The 18,866-nt window shown below is 46.0% G+C and overlaps 1 protein-coding gene across 1 annotated transcript; it reads right to left on the bottom strand.

Annotated features, from left to right (window-relative positions):
* Positions 1 to 6,982: 6,982 nt before the first annotated feature.
* On the bottom strand, positions 6,983 to 13,708 carry LOC146179294 (neprilysin-1-like). The gene is made up of 4 exons (XM_084579862.1): positions 11,925 to 13,708; positions 10,179 to 10,459; positions 8,399 to 8,556; positions 6,983 to 7,348 (listed from the first exon to the last, which is right to left on the bottom strand). Exons 1-4 carry the CDS (start codon positions 13,706 to 13,708, stop codon positions 6,983 to 6,985), a joined length of 2,589 nt encoding a protein of 862 aa, XP_084435988.1.
* Positions 13,709 to 18,866: the final 5,158 nt, after the last annotated feature.

Raw genomic sequence — 18,866 nt, 5'->3', positions numbered from 1 at the left:
AAAGTAAATAGTAATATAATTTAATTCCTTTTCAAAAGTAATTTTGCCAGGTATGCTCTAAATCCCAGACCTTCAGGAAGAGTGACTGCGCCTGTATCGACTGACTTCCATATGGAGACCGTTACATTCGAGTATAATATGGTCAATTGTTTCACTGGAGTTACCGCATACAACACATGCGTCATCTTCATTGTAATCTTTTTTTTTTTTTTTTTTGAAGCTGCGTGTTCTAAGGCACCCCTATCTAGCTTCAAAAAGTAGGGCACTGCCTCTTGAGTTATCAAAGAAAGCTTCCTTCCAGATCTGCCTTTTCCACTTTCGGTATAACTCCACACCCTGCTACTTTTGCATCGAATTTATCCAATTTTTACCTTCTGTGTTTTTCACTTGTCGCTTAACGCTCTTTATTTATTCGTCCTTGTGACCAGCATGCTTACTGGCTAGTTCCCTAGTTCTTTTCCTCCACTGTGAGTCAACGTTTTTTAGGTATAGGTATTTAAATACTTTAGCTGCCCATTTGATACGGTCCAATTTCCTCAGGCGTTCCTCATATAATATTTTACTCTGAGCTTCCCGTACTTCGAAAGATGACAAGCCTATATCTCCATGTACCGCCTCATTTGTGGTTTTGCCATGGGCACCTAGTGCTAATCGTTCGACGGCTCTCTGATTTATTTCTAATGTCGACTGTCCCTCTGATTTTAGGCACAAAACCGAATTTCCGAAAGTAAGCCCGAGCACTATAATTCCTCTCCAAATACCCTTTAAAAAATCCTACCTGTTGTATCCCCACAATGCCCTATGCTTCATTATCCCGGCATTTCTTCGCCCTTTGGCCTTAAGTGACTGCTCATGCTTTCCAATGTATGCCAGTCCTTCGTTTACCCATACCCCGAGATATTTAACATCTGCTACTCCAATACTTAACTAGAGTTTGCAATTCTTCCACTCTATAGCAGCGCAATATCGTCTGCATACATCAAACAGGGGAGGCGCTGCTCTACCGCCTTTTCACCTAATCTATATGACAGGTTAAAACCTAGGTTACTTTCTTGTATCCTCCGTTCCAGGTTTATCATATAAAGCGTGAACAGCCGCGGTGATAGAGGACAACCTTGTCTTAATCCTTTGCATACCTTGATAGCTTCCGTACTTCTTATCCCTTCCCATGTAATTTCTACTTTGTTATCCCAGTATATTTCCTGAAGGAACTCTGTTAGCTCATAACCGATACCTTCTTCTTTTAATATGTTCCTCAGGAGTTCCCTGTTTACGTTGTCGTACATGTCCGGGAAGGCCATATACAAAGGTTTATTTTCCACTCTAGATATTTCGATCCATTGTGTAAGCACGAATAGGCTATCATCTAAGCGCCTACCATTTCTAAAGCCGTTCTGAAGTTCTCCGAGTATCTTGTTACTTTCTACCCATGCTTGCACCTTTAATTTCACCGCCTGTATGGCCAACCTATACATAACAGATGTTGTGGTAATCGGCCTGTAGGATTTTATGTGCAAGCTTTCTCCTTTCCCTTTATAAATCAAATTCATTTTACTCTGCCGCTAGCTGTCCGGAATTTGCTTATTCGTTATGACTGTTTCCAAAGCTTTAAACAGCGTTTCCTTACTTCTTGGACCAAGTTCATTAATCAACTTGATCGGAATTCCATCTATTCCTGTAGATGTGCTTTGAGGAATATTTTTTTCTGCCTTTTTCCAGTTTAGATTGGTCTTTTCTAAGCTGCTTTGTATTCTGCGATCTTGTGTTGCTTCCTGATTTGCGGACAATTACCCTACCGTCGCTCTTAAATGACTCGGCTATAACTGATGTAATGTAGTTCACTGTGTTGTCTCCCTTTAAACAATTTCCCTCGTTACCTTGAATCCGGTCCTGCTTTCTTTGATTCTTTTTACCTAACCAGCTTACGTGGTCCCAGAATTTTCTTGGTCCGCCTCTAGAGGCATCGTGTATGTCAGCCATCCAGCGATCGGTGGACTGCTTTATTTTACTTTGGACGAGGGCCTATACATCATTTCTTTTGTCGATATGATTCCTATTTTTCCTCCTGAGATACCTGTGTTTTCTTTGCCTCTCGGTGTTGCTTTGAAGCAGCCCGTCGTTGTTCAATGGCTTCCCTGATTTCCTTGTTCCACCAGCTTCGTGGCTCCCCCTTTCCATTCCAGCGGTTTGCTGCTTTAACCTCCTTAATTTTCCTCCTTAGTAGTTCTATCTGCTCATAACCCCAGTCTTCCATGGGGGGCTTCTCTAGTGCTTCCTCTATGTCTCCTGCTATCTGCGCTATTTGACAGTCGTTTATTTTTGCGTTTACTTTTTGTCTAAGTTCCATTTCTCTTTTCATCAAGGGCCCCATCTGCAGACTAATACGTTTATGATCACTTCTCAGACTACACTCTCCTTCTTCGTCCATTTCCATTTTTGTGACCTTGCTATAAATTCCCTGCGACATTACAGTAGTCAGTGGTCGTCTGCCTGTTGCGGAATTCCCGCGTGATTTGGCCTTCGCATTTTGTTTCTTTATTTACTATAACTATAGGTCATGTCGCTCACAGAAATCTAGCATTATCTTCCCGTTACAGTTCGTGTATCCATCCAGATCGTCGATGTGGCCGTTCATGTCCCCCAGTAGAATAATATTGGCCCCGTCTCCAAACTGGCTTATATCGTCACTGAGACATTCCACAAGATCCTTGTTTTCTTGCCTGCATTGGTTTCCAGTTCCTAAATAAACTACCATTAGCCATGTCCTTACGCCAGCATTTGTTCCTGATACCCAGATACGTTCTTTAAAGGGTGATTTTATTCTTTGCCAGTTTGTTCCCTGGTGTATCAACATACCTACCCCTCCAGCTTTTTTTTTTTTTTTTTCGTTTCGTTTTGTTGCATCCTTCCCAGACGTGGCCTTCTACAAACGGCGGATCTTCTAGATCCCTGAGATGAGCATCGCGTAGAGCGTACACACCTATTTTGTCATTCTTCAACTTCTGTTGTACCTCTAGCCATTTCGCTCTTTTTCTACCTCCTTGCATGCTTATGTAGCTGATCCTAGTGTTAAATCTCTTTTTTTTGTACTTTTCTTTCTCGACCCCCTACTAGCCATTTTTGGGGGCTCAGCCTCCGTTATTACGCTTTCTTCTGCTTCACTTCTAGCTTCCTCTGTGCATGGAGCCCTCGCGGACCCCCTAAATAAACCACAGCCCTGCCTTCCAGGCGTCAGCCGATCTCTGCTCCTACCCTTCTGCTAAAATGAATGCCATCTCGCTGAAAGGCCCTGTCAAAACCTGCTTTATGGACTTCCCTGTTTACTTCAACCACTTCGAAACGCTTCTTCAGGCTTAACTTTCTTATGGCCTGATTAACTGTCACCACGTCCTTTTCCAGCTTTCCGTTCGATCCTAGCCCCTCCGGTACTGTGCATACAGCTACCTGCGCTTGCTGTGTTATCTCCCTGATATCGTAAACTCCCTTAGCTAAACTTTCCACCACTCATGCAGCGTCACCATTTAGGACATCGTTTAGCTCCGCGGCTACTATCACCATATTGCGCTCTGAGAATTTTTCAACAGCCTATTTTTACTTTCTTTCAGCACTGCCCTCATTGTCACCCCTGGGAAGGTTCCAACTAACATTCGCTTATCACCCTTCACACGCTTCAAGATATCTCGCTTGCATCTGCTCATGTTAGAATCTCCGGCGATAAGCACCTGGGCATTCTCTCTCCCTCTCCCAACTGTTGGCTCCTGCTTTCGGTTATCTGTGTTCTTCTCTCTGGGATTTTCATTCTTTCTTATTTCTTCCTTTTTTTCTGGCTTCTTAGTAGCTGCCTCTAAATAACTCTCTCGGTTCGGATCCGCCTGACCTACTTTGCTTATGCCTTCCATGCCAGTGCTGGTCCCAGCCACGTGGGCCGCACTGGAATGCCCGTCCTCGTTGGTTCCACGGACAAAGTCGGTCATTTTTTTTTTTTTTTCATTTGAGAAAGCTGTCCTAGCAGTTTCTGATTTTCTGCCCTTAACAAACCTACTTCATTTTCTAAATCATCCACACGAGACACTAAACTGCCCCTTTCTTGATCAAATCTATCTAGGCGCGCACTCAGCTCGCAACACCGACACAAATCGTCGCTGCCTTCCCCTTCACCTACAGAGTCAAAACGCGTTTCCTTGAGATTAACCTGCGCCTCACACTGAGTGCACTTTTCCTTCTTTTGATTGCACATCTTAAGCATCTATCAACTGAACTATTTCTACTACGAATTCTCAGAATATACAAACTGGAAAAGGAAGACACAAAAATGACTAGCAAACACGCGTTAAAATAAATTCTGCGAATGCCAATAGCCTAGAAAAAGAATATTTATCTAAACAAAATAGTTAAAGAATAAACGCCGAGAAAACCTAGCTGCCGGCACGAAAAACCAGGGCGCGCTAGGACAAAGATCTAAAATCTATTCTTTAGGCTGCACCCAACCTAACTAGCCGAAAAACGAAATAAAGTTGATAAAAGAAAGAACTCATCTATTTGACGCTTTCGGAAGCTCCCGCTGTAGCCAGTCCGTCCGTTTCCGGTAGTCACGTGCAATCGGAGGAGCGATGGAACACGCGTCCGCATCACACGGCGGTCAACTGTCAACTGTCCAGCGGTGTTTTGTCGCCATCTGTCGAATAAGGCGGAAACTGCTGCACCCTTGCACTCAGCGGGAAACTTGAAAATCGGGGGTTGCTGTCCATAGGCCACGGTGCAGGAGAGCCGGCAAGGAGAAGAGCCTCCCACTGGCTGTCCATGTCGGTGTAAACATAGTCCCCCCCCCCCCCCCCCCCCACACACACACACACATACTCTCTCTTTCTCTCTCAGGGCAAACACCGATGCGGAAACCGTAGACGACACGGGTGTTGGATACATGGGGGACACGGGACACTTGTAGTATATACTTGTGGGCAGCGACAAATAGGCGACGGGCGAGAAACACACGACAGACGCGTAGTTTGAAATGAAGAGAACAAAATACGCAAGAAATGAGGCAACGGGTATGCACGCGAATGTATGCCTCAAACTTACCAGAAGCTCATGCTCATCCAACGAAGTCACGAAAACACTGCACTAGTAAAAAAACGCTGCGCAATTACTAGACAAGCAAAACAGACACCTGGTCCAAAAATTAATATGCAGAAAATTAAAGTAATGTTCAGAAACCTCGGGAGGGAGCAACAGCTTAAGATAGGTAACGAGGAAAAATGTTATTTAGTGCTTAGGAAATACGTTATTTAGGACAGGGACTGCACGTTAGAAATAGGAGAGTGAAATGAGTCGAAGATGTATATCGCGGAGGAAAAGGGTTCTGTTTAAACTGAGTGTGTACATCCCAGAGTCGTCAGCCACTCTAAGAGCAAGAGGCCAGACAGCCCTTACCCACCATGTTCAAGCCTATGTTTTTTTTTTTTAAATTTTAGTTTGTTAATAACTGATTGTATTTATTATTCGTTAAACCGTTCCGAGCCCTCTCAGATTCATCGTGAAGTGGCGCCCATCGGCGTTTTGGCTGAATCTACCTTGCGCTGTTTTTTTTTTTTTTTTTTTTTTTTTCCTGCGAAAAGTGGTAGGCCATGGTCGGAAAGGAGATGTCGAAGTTTAGTTTAAGTTATTTTTGTTTTTATTTCCCTGTTTCTACCTTTATCTATGGTTTCTACTTTTTTTATTTTCCGGCTCCCGGCTCACGATGGACGAAATTTTTGTCAGAACGGCCCGCATAGCAATATTAGTTTGAGACCCCTGCCATATACTAGTTGCAGTGCTATAGGTTTCAGGAGCCACACTTGTCAGGAAGAAGAGAAGGCAAGCATGAGCATGTGTACTTTGCCCAGAAATCCTTCATTTTAGTCTTCTTTGTCTGATGTGCACTGCTCGAGGGTTGAATGCAAGGGTGACACAGACTGTACATATATTTGCAACAGCTGCCTCGCCCATTTCTCCTCCATATTGGAAGTGCACATCCCCATCGTCATTTATATGCCCTGTCCTCTGCAGCGAAATAGCTACGATGAAATTCACCATGACTTTTTGAGGAGCTTCATTGAAGCAATTCAAATTGCTTATTAAGAAACTTGCAAACCACGTGTTTCCTGTAGCGCTTCGTAAGTACCTCTAAGCTGGTTTCGTTAAAAGAACTGCAGGCGAAATATTTCACTAATGGCGTTATATCGACGCCAAAGTGAGCTTTACTGCGAGTGTGCGTGGGCAAGAGGTGTTACTTAGCAATTTTCGTGCAATTTGCACTATATAAATGTAGACGTGGAATACTTCCATCGGTTAAGTAGCAATCAAAATTCTGTAGCAAAACCTGTTTATTAAAAGCATTTTTTAGCACACTTTCCCCATAACCATTCTCTTTAGCCGCAGTGCAACCTTCATTGCTTTCATGTCCTTTGCCTTGGCTATCGCGTGCCATAGGCGTTACTCACTCAAAAGCATGGTAGTGCACAGTGGCGAACTTCTACTGTCATGTGCCTGCACCTGACACCTGCTTGTATTATGCTGCCTTTGCCGTTGAAAAAACCAAAGCCCCGGAGCTCAAAGTTTGCTTTCGCGCATTGCATTTCGTTTCCTGCAGCGTCAGGTTTCCATTCTTGACCAGGTGGCACAGAAGGTCCCTGTGGCTAGTGAAGGCAGAGCTACTTTCGTTAACATCAAAGGTCGATGCTGAGAAGGCGTGCACCGTTGTCACAAGACAGCTCCGAGATCTAACTGCCGCGCCTGCCTTTGAGCACAGCTAGGCACGGCGAAAGCACATATGAGTACGCAAACACACGCAGTTCGCAGACTCATTAGCAATTGTTCTGCGCATGCGCATAGTGGTTCCATGAAACTACTACTTGGCATGCTGTCGTATACCAGTTTCTCGATCTCTGATCATGGCGTGCGGGTCTCAGAGGCAGCATGTGCTAGAGTTCGGAACTAGAGCGAGTCACCAGAGCCTGCACTTGGCGCCGGGGTTCATGAAGGTGCCCTTGTTGCAGGAGAAGGTCTCGGCGAAGGTGTCGAAGTGGCGTAGCGCTATGTTGACCCTCAGCGAAGAAGGCAGCGCGATGCGGTATCTCAGCCTCCTCTTGTCCAGTGCAGTCAAGCCCTGGCTGCTCACGGGGTCGCAGTGGCTGGCCGCAAAGTTGACGAAGAAGAGCATCTCGGGCGTCAGATCGGGCAGGCCCGGGATGCGGAAGTTGCGTTGCATCGAGTGTGGGGCCACCAGGGCACGCATGTACGCCTCGAACGAAGGCTGAAGCGCCCCGATCTCACCCATGAAACTGCGCAGGAACGGTGCCATCGGAGACTCCTGCGCAGGCGACGACGGAGATTTTACTAATTGGATTGTCCAGCCTAAAATTTCAATGGCTCGTTCTATAGCGTCGTTGGCGTAGCTGCCCCGCGCCTCTTTTTGAAACAGCGAGATTGTGATCGCTGTTCACGGTACGGGCAACCGCAGCGGTTTGGAGCTGAAAATGTGAGCTAAATAAAAAAAATTATTTTTGCCATTTAATAGTTTGCGAATTAATTTATTATTCGATAAAGGAAGAATGATGTTCTACCGAGGAAAGGTGCAAAATGCAGCGATTAGGTTCGCTGGGCCTGTCTGTGCTACATTTCGACCTGACGCTCCATGTGGTTTTCAATCTGGCAGCATGACAACATAGTCTTTGCATTGCACGTTGTAGGGTTGCAAGACAATGTGTCTACTCGAATGCATAGAAATGCGCTGCTGTCATGTGGTCTAACGCTGTATTTAGTTGATGAAATATTTGCTACAGTCGACATAACTCGAGAACGCAGCGGTGAATTCGAATTCGCCCTATAGAAGATGCCAATGACGCCCACCGGATTTCATGACGTAGCGGTGGATGCCTATAGCTTATAAATTGAAATCGCGAGAGTGTCAGGTGCGTCCGTGGAATAAGATTGACCGCGACGCCATGAAAACCTGCTGACGCTGTTGGCTGAAAGACAACCTTTGAGGGGAATTTGCCGCTACCTTCTTGAGCTGCACCCGATAATACCGTTTTCAATTATTTTTCAGAAAAAGAAAAAAAAAAGAACAAGAAAGAAGAAAAATGTTTCTTTCATGTGCCACGCAGCGTCGAAGCAACTGCGCAGTCTAGACCGCTGTCTCGAATTCCCGGTAACGCATGCAGGGAACTTCGCAATGCTGAAAACTCGAGAAATACTAACCCTAACCAGTGTTTTATTTTAGCCAAGTCAACTTCCATCGAAGATGTTCTCATTTATCGTCACACTGCTCATCAGCCTCTAACACTGTATGGCATGAGCCGCATCGAAAAGCTATGATGACTTTGCGCTGTTTCTCTTACGCTTCCAAGTTCCCACTGACCTGGAACGTGCCGAAGCGTTGTATGCTGTCCAGGTAGTTCTGCGTGAAGCACTTCTGCTGCTGCCGGTACCGCACCAGCGTCTCACTGCTCCACCAAGTCTCGGGCATGCCACGAATATTGATGGTGGACCCTCGCACGTCGATCGCCTCGTACATGCCTGTTTTTTTTTTTTTTATGTTTCGCATGGAACCAACGCGAGGCAGGTTACAAGAGGGGCAAGATAAGTAAAAGCGCGCAGAATATTAAGTCAGAAATTGCTTACGTAGCTGCTGCTCCAACAGTACGCTATAGCAATTGGAACCACAAAAATATTTTTGAACGCTATCAATATATATTACTCGACGGCTTCCTTTCCTTTTCAGGTTCTCTAGTGACAACCCTTATCAGGAAATAATCTTCTGTTACTAATCCTGCACTTAGCGAGAGCACGAAGGCGTTTAATCTACTAGTAACGTGTTTGTCAGCTTTGTTTTTTCTTTTAATGAAAAATACCAGAATCCAAGTAACGCACGCAAATATGCCCGATATGACATTTGCAAGTGTTCAGTAGGTGTGAGAACTACTCGATGCAAGACAAAATTCCCCTCACGATGAAAACAATATTAAGGTATTCTTTTCAGTGTTTTTTCAGGTTGCCAAGAGCGGAGCTCAGTATTCAGTATTTCTACTCTACACTACCCTACTCTACTCTACTTCCCTCTACCCTACTCTACCCTACTCTACCCTACTCTACTCTGCTCTGCTCTTCTATACCGTACTCTACTTTACCCTACTCTACTCTATCGAGGTCAGTGCACGTTAAAGAACCCCAGGTGGTCGAAATTTCCGGAGTCCTCCACTACGGCTTCTCTCATAGCCTGAGTCGCTCTGGGACGTTAAACCCCACAAACCAACCAATCTACTCTATTCTACTCTACACCATAAGAAACTTTATCCAAAAATTTATCCAGCAAGCACGTATGCGCCAGAAAATGGTCTACTTCTAAACTAAAAAGCAAGCATAACTCTACATGCTTGACTTCGAGAGTAACAGTCTTGTAATTAAACTGGTCATGCCGTAAACGAGGAATTTACGAAGAAATAATCAGCAGTTCTCCTGTAAGGCATCTAACACATCCTGCACGCATGAATAATCTAAGCGAAAAAAAAAAATAAAACAAAAAGCATCGTGGATTTTGGAATCCTGTTCGTCGGCCTAGCGGTTTCGTTCAGAAATAATGAACTCGCGTCGGATGTGTAGCAACGTTAAGGCTGAAAGCATGTTCCTGTAACGGTGCAGTACCGGGCAAATTATAAATTTCCATGATTCCGGCAACAGAAGTAGATGCATAAATATCGCTTCGTACAAGGTCAGGTTGCACGTTTCGTTCAGACGTACCTCCAGCTTTTTCTTCTGAATTAACTAATCCTGTACTCGATGAGAGCCCGAACACGTTTGGTAATTTTGGAGCGTGTTTGATCATTTCATCTCCGTAGTTCAGCTGATATCTGACATTTAGTCGGAGAAAACTATCAGAATCCAAGCTATATATACGTAGAAAGTGATGCCCGATATAACATTTAAAAGTGTCCAGTAGGCATGACAACTGTTCATTGCACTACGAAAAGCAAACGAAGGCTACAGGTCCATCGAAGTAACTTCCCAATTAGCCCTTCAAACGATTAAAGCGATATCAAAGTTTTCATTTCATTAATTTTAGGTTCACAACTGAGGAGATTGACATTAATTACTTTTTAAAAGACGTTGTCAGGATAAGGTGTCAGCTTTGCAATACTTGCCTTCCACGATGTACGGCACGACGTAGGGAATCAGTATGGCCGGGATGGCCGACTGGGCCACCCGCTGCTGGAGGGCGACCACGCCGAAAGGTATATGCAGCACGTTTTTCCCAGCGTTATATTCGTAGCCCGGTCGCAGACTCGAAACGTGGTAGCGCGCGTCGTAGTCCGCGTTGTCCTTGGAGAGCCAGTAACGCGACATCGTCTCGTTGAGGAGTGCCGTGTAGTCACGTAACGCCGAAGACATAGTAAACGAGACCTGAGTATTACTCTGGTAGTACCTGCGTGTAGGTGCATTCGACAGCCACCAAGATTTGTATTGTCGAGACAAACACCAGAGTGCGCGAGCGAAACGCACGAGTTATTCATGATCTGGTTTCTTCGGAATCATTTAAATTCGTTAGACCGGCCAGAGGTGTAGTCGGTTAAATACCTTAAATGGTATTTAAGGAACCCTCCCACAAAACTAGTCTAGAGATTGGGAAACCGCTTTAATCTACAGTTCTATATGCAGTTAATTGCCGGACCTTTCAAGTAGATGAATGGTGTCTTTCTAAATCTGGGCGGAAATGAAGGAGCATCATAGGCGCCATTTACTGCTACTGTCAGAATTACAGAATTGCAAAGTGAGTAGCAACGAAGGCAATGGACTTCAGCGCCATCTTCTCTTAATGCTTATAAATTTATCGGCATTAAAAAACCTAGCCTTTTCTATCTGCAACGCTATGTCTATAGCTGAGCGCTAAACATTGATTAAATCGAATACACGTTTCGGTTCGCCACCTGTACATTGAAAGTGATACAGATGCAGAGCACGAAGAAAAGACTACTAGTAAATCCTTCTAAGTAGACCCGTTCAAAGGGAAGTAGTAAAGAATAAGGTACACAGCTAACTACAGATCGGGTTGGAGCAAGACATGCAAGAAGTGCGTTCCCCGCAGTGTCCTCCGTGGGTCGCATTTGAAATGACCTCCATGGGTACTGGTACGGTAAGCAAGGAGATCAGATTACATCGATGACCCTAACGATCTACGTGTCAGCAGCATGGTTGGCATAATAAGGGCAGATGCAACGCGATCTTGAAAAGTCCGTATGGATAACTCTGCGGACCGACCGCATTTCTAGTCTTCAAGCAAAGATGTCACGACAGAAGCAAAGTGCAAGCTTTAATTGAAATGTGCTTCTAATGCAGATTTTCCGCTGTTTGTTCACGGTGGATGTGAGCCTGATATTATATGACCAGGGCCTTCCTATAATATGAGCGATCGGGGATGCACATTTGAATCTGTTCACTTGCACTGACAAAGAATGGAGACGTGTTTGTGCAGCTAAGCGTATGCGGTGTAACATTCTGGTTAGGCTGGTGTTTCGTGTCTATATTTACTTCCTGGCGTCACCGCTTCTGTCAGACCATTCAGCTAATGTTATACAGAATATGAATTGTCTAGATCATATTCGTAGCTTTTAGAAAGTCCTACAACGCGTTTTTTTTTTTCAGAACCCGCATTCTAAACTGACATTACTACCCTCACCATCAATGTGATAAAAAAAAATCAAGTTAATAAAGGCACACTGCTTCCAGCTTATATACTTCTGTGTTTCCATGACAACACTTGCATTGTTAAGCCCTGTCACTCCAGAAGGCTTCTATTTACATCCCACACGCACCAACACCATATATTCCTCGTAACCATCAATGAGGACATCCAACTGCATTTCTTCCCTTATCGGATAAACGAGTATTACCTGATCAAGGAATCCATGTGCTCCTTGGCACCGATGAAGTCCACCTCAAGGCTTTCTATCTTCTGCGTTGCAACGTCGGCTTCGCTCTGAGTCAGCCACGGAGCGCGAGCTACGGTCTGAGACACGACCCCCTTGACGCTGCTCACCAGTTTGTCGAGGTTATGGTCGTAGGCGATCTGCTCCATGGTCGTCTTTCCCATCGCGGACCGAGCTATCTTGCGGATTCCGTAAGGGAACAGCCGCTCCGTGAGGTGAATGCAGGCCTGCAGGCGGGCATTGTATTTGGGAATGTGGTGGTCGTAACTAAGCGGGATGAGAAATTCCGCCTGTTTGGGCAGCAGGGGCGACAGGAGAACAATGATGCGGAATCCGATGTAGTTAAGGAGCGTCGATAGAGCCGTGGACGTCAGTATGGCGGATAGCTTGTTGATGAAAGCGTAATTAAGAACGATAACTTTATCAGATCCCGGTTGCAGGTACGTTAGGTAGGCGTCCCACTCTAATTTGCCCGCACGCTTCAGATTCACGATGGAGACTGTCGAGTTCAGTATGGACACGAACCTTTTCGTCGGCATGGAGGCTTCGTCCAGCTTCCGTTCCAACTCGACTACGTCATCGGCGATGTGGTCCGTCTCCGCTTTGCTTCCGAGAAGTACAAAAGCGCGTTTGATGCAGTTCTTATACTCTTGGAAGCCCTCGTCCAGAAACGTCATTTGGTGGCGGACCATGGTCAGCTTGGGCGCGTCCAGGTGCAACATGTAGCCCTCGTTCTCGAACCGCTTCCGCAGCGTCACGTGGACAACGGCGAGCAGATTGAGCGTCTTGTCGACAACCTTGAGCACGTCTTGGAACTTCGTCGACGGTGGATCGGTCGTAAAAGGCCAGTTTGTTAATGCGTAAGAATCGAACAGCTTCTTAACGTCTCCCCAATCCTGCTCCGAAGTGCTAGCATTGCGCGCCTGGATGCAATTCCTTAGTAACAGGGAAGACTGAGTGAGGAAGTTCGGTGATGGTTGCTCTTTTACCTTCTGCTGGAGTAAGAACTTCGCGATGTCGAGAATGAGCAAGCCGGGCCCGCTGACTACGTATGGCCGGCTTTGCACTTCAAGCTCCCCGTTGTACCACCGGTTAGAGCACACGTATGCATAGAAGTCCTCGCAAGGGCCGATCGACTGGTTGATTTTATCGTAGATTAACCTGCTTTGCCACAGACAGGCGTCAGTGCGGCACTCGTATGTGAATGTCGACTTTTTCGTAGGTAGCGCAGTTTCAGGCACCGTCGAAGGTTTCCCTTCTGTTGCTAGGTCTCCCAATATGCTGAGGTTTGCCTTGGTAGTGGTCACAACCACGTCCGACATCGTCACATCTGGTTCATCGACAAGCACTCGCCCTTGCATCCTACGTAGACCATGGGAATGTCCAGAGTGGCCCGGCGTGAAGGCGAACTTCATTAGGATACCCAGGAACGCGCTGGCGACCATAACGGCAGCTATAATCATGCAAGCCTGGCTCTGCTGATACGAGTTACTACTGCTCCACTCCTTCTCCTTTTCATCGCCCAGCCTGTCGCCTATGCCGTGTGAGTCGTCGTACAGCTCTATGATTTCATACTCCCCAGACGAGCTGCTGTCGTCCTCCTTCGACCTGCGCTGCGAGCGATCGGAGGAAGACTCATCCTGAAAGCTTACCGAAGTAGACCGCAGCGGGTAGTCCCTCTCGTCGGATCTAGAACGTCTTCGGTCGGACGACGACCTGAGGGAGGACCGGCGGCCCTTGGTTGGCATGTTGGAACATGCCTCACGGACAGCTGTTCTCCATCCGCCGCAGGAGTTCACGGCTAGAGAGATCGGTGTTCCTTCGTGCGCCCATTTCGGGCGAGGAGTTTTCGTTTCACCTTCTTCTTCTTCGTCACTGCCATATACTGGCCTAAGTAGATGATGACGATGGTAATATGCTGCGTGAACCGAGATACAACGCAAACCTAGTTGGCATGAAAGCAAAATTAAAAAATATAAAATAAAATCTTGTTTGATGACTATTTTTAAGGCATCTTCACGTTTATTATGAAGATGGGGATGGAAGAGATATCAATTTTATGCTTCTGCTTACTGGCATCGTGGTGAGTTTTAGCCAACGTGAAAGTCAAAATAAAGCTTTCGGTGTGGACATGACTGTATTCGGGCCACCTATTATTCTTAACGCTGGTGCAGGATGTCCTCAACGCATGCAAAGTTATCTCTTTCGCTCTCCGGCCTTAAACTTCTGCCCATTCAGCAGCGATGTCAAACTTCGTCCATGAGCTTTTACGGGCGGAATCAGTGTGTATAATGATGCACGACATGATGGAGATACCTACAATGGTTTCAACGACCAGATTTACCGCATGGAATGCATCATTTCATATGCTAGTAATAAGGCACTTTAGAATGCATCGAAAGTATCCCGAGGCAATAGTTGAGAAAATACTTAAGTACTAACCACATCTGTCGATAATTCCCGACGACGCGCCACGCGGCGAGCTTAGGGCCGCCTGCCGCTCACCACGTCTGTCACTCATGTTTTGGGCGTCATGGATTTGTTTAAAATTTCGCTCATCGCCCAGAAGTAGCTCCTGAGAGTAGTCAATTGCAAAAGGTTTATGAGTACGTAACGTTTTAATTTTTTTTTTTTTTTTGCTATTGAAGTTTGTTTACCTAGTGCAGCATTCAGAGAATTTGTAGACACCCGCTTCGTCTGACAAGTGCACTGTATACGAGGATCTAGGTAGTTCACTGAAAGCTTGATAAGGAACAAGAAGTGCTGCTGTGACTATATATTGTTAAATATTATATGAAGTAACGGGGAAGTCGCTTATTGGAAGTCTGCACCACAGTGTAACTGGCTGAATGTGCTGTGCTCTCAAAAACACATCAGAAAGGCGTGCCAGGGCACGTGTGGCTGGATGAACTGTGGGAGGTATGCCAGTGGCTCTAGCGGTCGTATAAATGCGCTCGTAAGGACCTGTGGAATATAGCGGCGTCCTGTACGAATGTTTCACACAGGACATACAAGTTCTTCGTGCGCAATCGGAGGAGCTGATAGCCGGGGTCTTCAATACCCACAAACGCACAAACGCCAAATGCAGGCGGCTGTTAAGGATGGTGGAGTTGGAGTGCAATGCAATGGCAAACGTCTCCAAATGCGAGGAACTTACAACCTTAGTGGGTAGGAATATGCTGCCCTGCATTGATTTTTGCTTGATGGTGACTATACGACGAGTTCGAACAGGTGATCATCGATGAAAATGCAAAGCAAATCTGAGTAGCAACCGCAACCGTTCGCGCTTCTTTTTGGGAACGACACCGGAGGCTGGAACGACCACAGAAATCGCTACAAATACAGCTGAGCGAGGTTGAGATGCAAAAGATAGCAAAGTAACTACAGGCACAGGTGGTGTGTTCCTACTTATGGAGCTGAGTGGAGATATTGTGGGTCAGCTCAAGGTGCGCAGACGGCGTACCAAAGTCCATTATAGGCAGAAAGCATGGTGAAGGTCCTGGTAGCTGCGGCCATACGCCGGCATCCACCGACGAGCAGAATACATCGAAATGTGGGGAAAGAGCAGAACAAGGAGGCCATTGCCAATTTGTGGAACATATCATGATCCCGGAAACAGGTGACAGCCTCATTGGTCCACCAGCGTATGCATCTTTCTAACCGTGAAATCACGAGGGCCGGAGCTGAGAGTAAGTGAGCCGGCAAGAGCCTCAGGGTTTTTACTGGTGGGTTAAGGGATTGAAGCAGATCCAGGGTCCAGCAGCAGCACCAGAGGTCGCTGCACAGAGGGCCCGGCGCCGAGTGCGTGTCTTCTAGTGTTGCTTGCTGCCGGCCCTGCATTTCGCTCCTTTAGTTTTTGGAACGGCTGGTCGAGCATGGTGGAGGCGACGTGAGTCTTTTAGAAAAAAAAAAAAAAAAACGAATATCAGGACGAAGGCCAAAATAACCTACGGGAGTGCAGGTGTACTCGACGCACCGTTTAGCGGCCTGCGAAACTAACTGCCTCTCCATAAGCAACCTAGCACATCCGACGCTAGTCCAGATAGTGTATTTTGGAATTAGAAGAGTGGAGAGCTAAGCTGCTGGCATACTGCTGGCAGGTGGATGGTACACCTACCACCGCAGGTATGTACGTCTCCTGCAGTGAGCCATGTAATGAAAACCTGAAAGCGATTGAAGACGAGACAGCTCAGTGGACGCTCACGGGTCAAGGGGAAGCCACCTCTGTATTTGTACAGCGCATAGAAGACAAGGACTGGTTCAAGAACCATATGTTATAACAACCAGTAGTGAGCGGACTACGGGCGGAAACCAGGTGTGGAGTCCCGATGTAGCGGCAGTGGAGAGTTATATTCGCGACCAAGTACGTGCCTATCTAATTGCGCTCTCTGCGGAATGATCCTTCGATGTAGTGTAAATAACTCCCTCTCTGGCACAACGTCACCACTAGTCGATCTTGGCTTCTCAGGCCGCATCAATGACGCTGCTGCATCAGGAAAGGCTGGGTCACCTGAAGGTGTGAGCGAATTAGAATTCCTACAGGTGCCTTCGTGGTACGTATGAATAGATGGCAGGAGTTCTGGTGGTCGCGTGAAGCATTGCGGCCGGTGCGACGCACAGAGGCATAAGGAAGTGGAGGGCTGGGGCGTGACACGCGTGGAGTGAATTAAGGGGTCGTTAGCCGTTCGGCTGCAACGCGGACAATAACTTCTGCAGGACTTCTCCCTGAGTTTTAGATGTACAGTTTCTTTTTTCAATTGGTCAGATCCAGTTGTGTGATCACCCGTTCAAAAGGGTACGCCCTTTTCTTCATCGCCAATGCGAATCATTGCCATAAAAATTTGCACCTGGGCTTTTATCATAATTTATGTCGTTAAAAGTCCTTAAACCAAATGATTTTCCTCTCCGCCGGAAAATGAAGCCGTCACGGTGCCATTAAATACCAAACTAAAGGGCCATGAAATGCTATGAGACAGTTTCCTGCTGTGATAAGAACTCATTTCTTAGCATCTGAAATGCCCTTTGGCCTTTAATGATAGCGTGACGACTCTATTTTTAGACTGAGACGAAAATCCCTTGGCTTTAGGACTTTTAAAGACGACCCACTCTATCGCCGACTTCCGTCGCTCTGTGTGTGGCATGATCATCGCGCGATGTATTGCCAGGGAACATCGGCTAATGCGGTTACCGCTTTGCTGACATCATATCACACGTTTGTTAAATCGTATTAAAAACATAACTTGTTTAACATCACGCCATGTTTAAGAACATAACTTGCATTTTATCTGCGATTCAAAGTAAAACAATGACAGCTAAAAGTATTATGCTCCTCAAAAAGGTTTATGAGGATACGAAGTCTTTGCAGAAATGTAGTCACCGCGTTTCCCAGTAAACTCTTCTCGCATGTATCGTGCTCGCCGAGTTGAATAACAGGAATGGGGTATGTGCGGCTAAACCCTGGCGGCCTGAGCCGACACCAAATCTCCCCATAACAGGATTTGGCCGCCCTCTCGAAGAACTTTAAAGTTCCGGGCGAGGTGGTTACAGCTGGCACATGAAGTGTTTTGCTAGGGTTTGTGGGCGTATTTTGCCCTGAAGTAGATGTTGTTATAGTGATGATACTATGGTCATAGAGTACGACGGTGACGGCAGCTCTTTATTTTTCACATGACTTCATATTTGTCGGTGCTCGCGATGGCCGCCTTTATCCAGTCGAGGTAATTCTCCACGTTCGTGTAGACACCCGGAATGTGCCGCAGGTTGCACCCATCTCCGTAGGATACAATTCCCACAATCTCGAAGGCGCTTTTTCCCAGCAGCATCATGGGAGCACCGGAATCACCCTGAAGTGAAGGACTCAGAAGGTTAGTACGAGAGAGAGATATATTTTAATGGCAACAGGAGATGTCTGCCTCAGAAGGTTAGTACGATTACCATGCAGAAGAAGTGGCAAAAAGGCCAGCGCGATTCCTGTCTCAGCCACTCGGAAGCAATCAAGGAACTTCATGTGCTACAGGAGCGCATAAAGCAGCACGTGACGGGAAGTCACGTAACGAAAACTGAATCGACATTACGCCAACCACAAGTGATGTCACTACGGAAGATGCGCTAAGGATTGCGAATGAGTAATTAAGGCGAAAGGCTTTAATTGCTCATGCTGTCATGGACAAAATGTGTCCCGCTTTTGCGGCGGCTCTAATTGGCCGAGGCAGGATGACGTCATAGAAGTCTCGACCAATAACAGAGCACCACCACAGTATGCGCAAATACGTTCCTTATATGGCCATATGCCACTGAATAATCAATTACGAATTAGTTAATTAATTGTTCAGTTACTAATTACTGACTGATTAAATCAATAAGTAACTAGACATGACCAATTAATTATTAATTAAGCATTACATAATTACCTACTGGGTAAGTAATTAATTCTGTACTAATTAGTGCCTGCTGAGCAGCAGAATGCGGCACTCATGCTTTCGCCTTTCACTTCTTTAGCCGCTAAAGTCCCTCGTAATTGTCTTTTATTTTTATTGCAAATACTCAGACAATATGCTGTCTTGGCAGAAGGGGCATAGATGTTGAGACATGAGCAGCACATGCCGGTAATATTAGCAGAGAAAAGCAAATAAAAACGAACAAAGACAAGCAAAACAATAAATACAGCCATCGTAAAACTAAACTACTCAAAAAATAAAGAGGCAGCGTTCCGATTCTGTTGCAATATAACCGAACCGTAATATATGAGATGGAACCATTCGGATACAGTTCTGGAGAAAAAAGGGTATCTTTAAGTTTAGTTGTGCCGGCGCAAATTGGTGACAGTGCTTTTGCGTGTGTCTGGTCTTCCCCATACAATGAGCTTTGACACATCTGAGCAACTTCATTTCGCTTTTGCAGGCAGTG

The sequence above is a fragment of the Amblyomma maculatum genome, chromosome 9 (assembly GCF_055883805.1).
Source record: "Amblyomma maculatum isolate TAMU_Amacu chromosome 9, ASM5588380v1, whole genome shotgun sequence".
Taxonomy (NCBI): domain Eukaryota; kingdom Metazoa; phylum Arthropoda; class Arachnida; order Ixodida; family Ixodidae; genus Amblyomma; species Amblyomma maculatum.
This window is presented reverse-complemented; position numbering and strand designations above follow the sequence as displayed.

Coding starts and splice junctions, on each gene's coding strand:
- LOC146179294 (XM_084579862.1), bottom strand. CDS start 13,708: ATGCCAACCAAGGGCCGCCGGTCCTCCCTCAGGTCGTCGTCCGACCGA. Junction 10,460..11,924: donor CACATGGATTCCTTGATCAG/GTAATACTCGTT, acceptor ACCTACACGCAG/GTACTACCAGAGTAATACTC. Junction 7,349..8,398: donor AACGCTTCGGCACGTTCCAG/GTCAGTGGGAAC, acceptor TCGCCTGCGCAG/GAGTCTCCGATGGCACCGTT.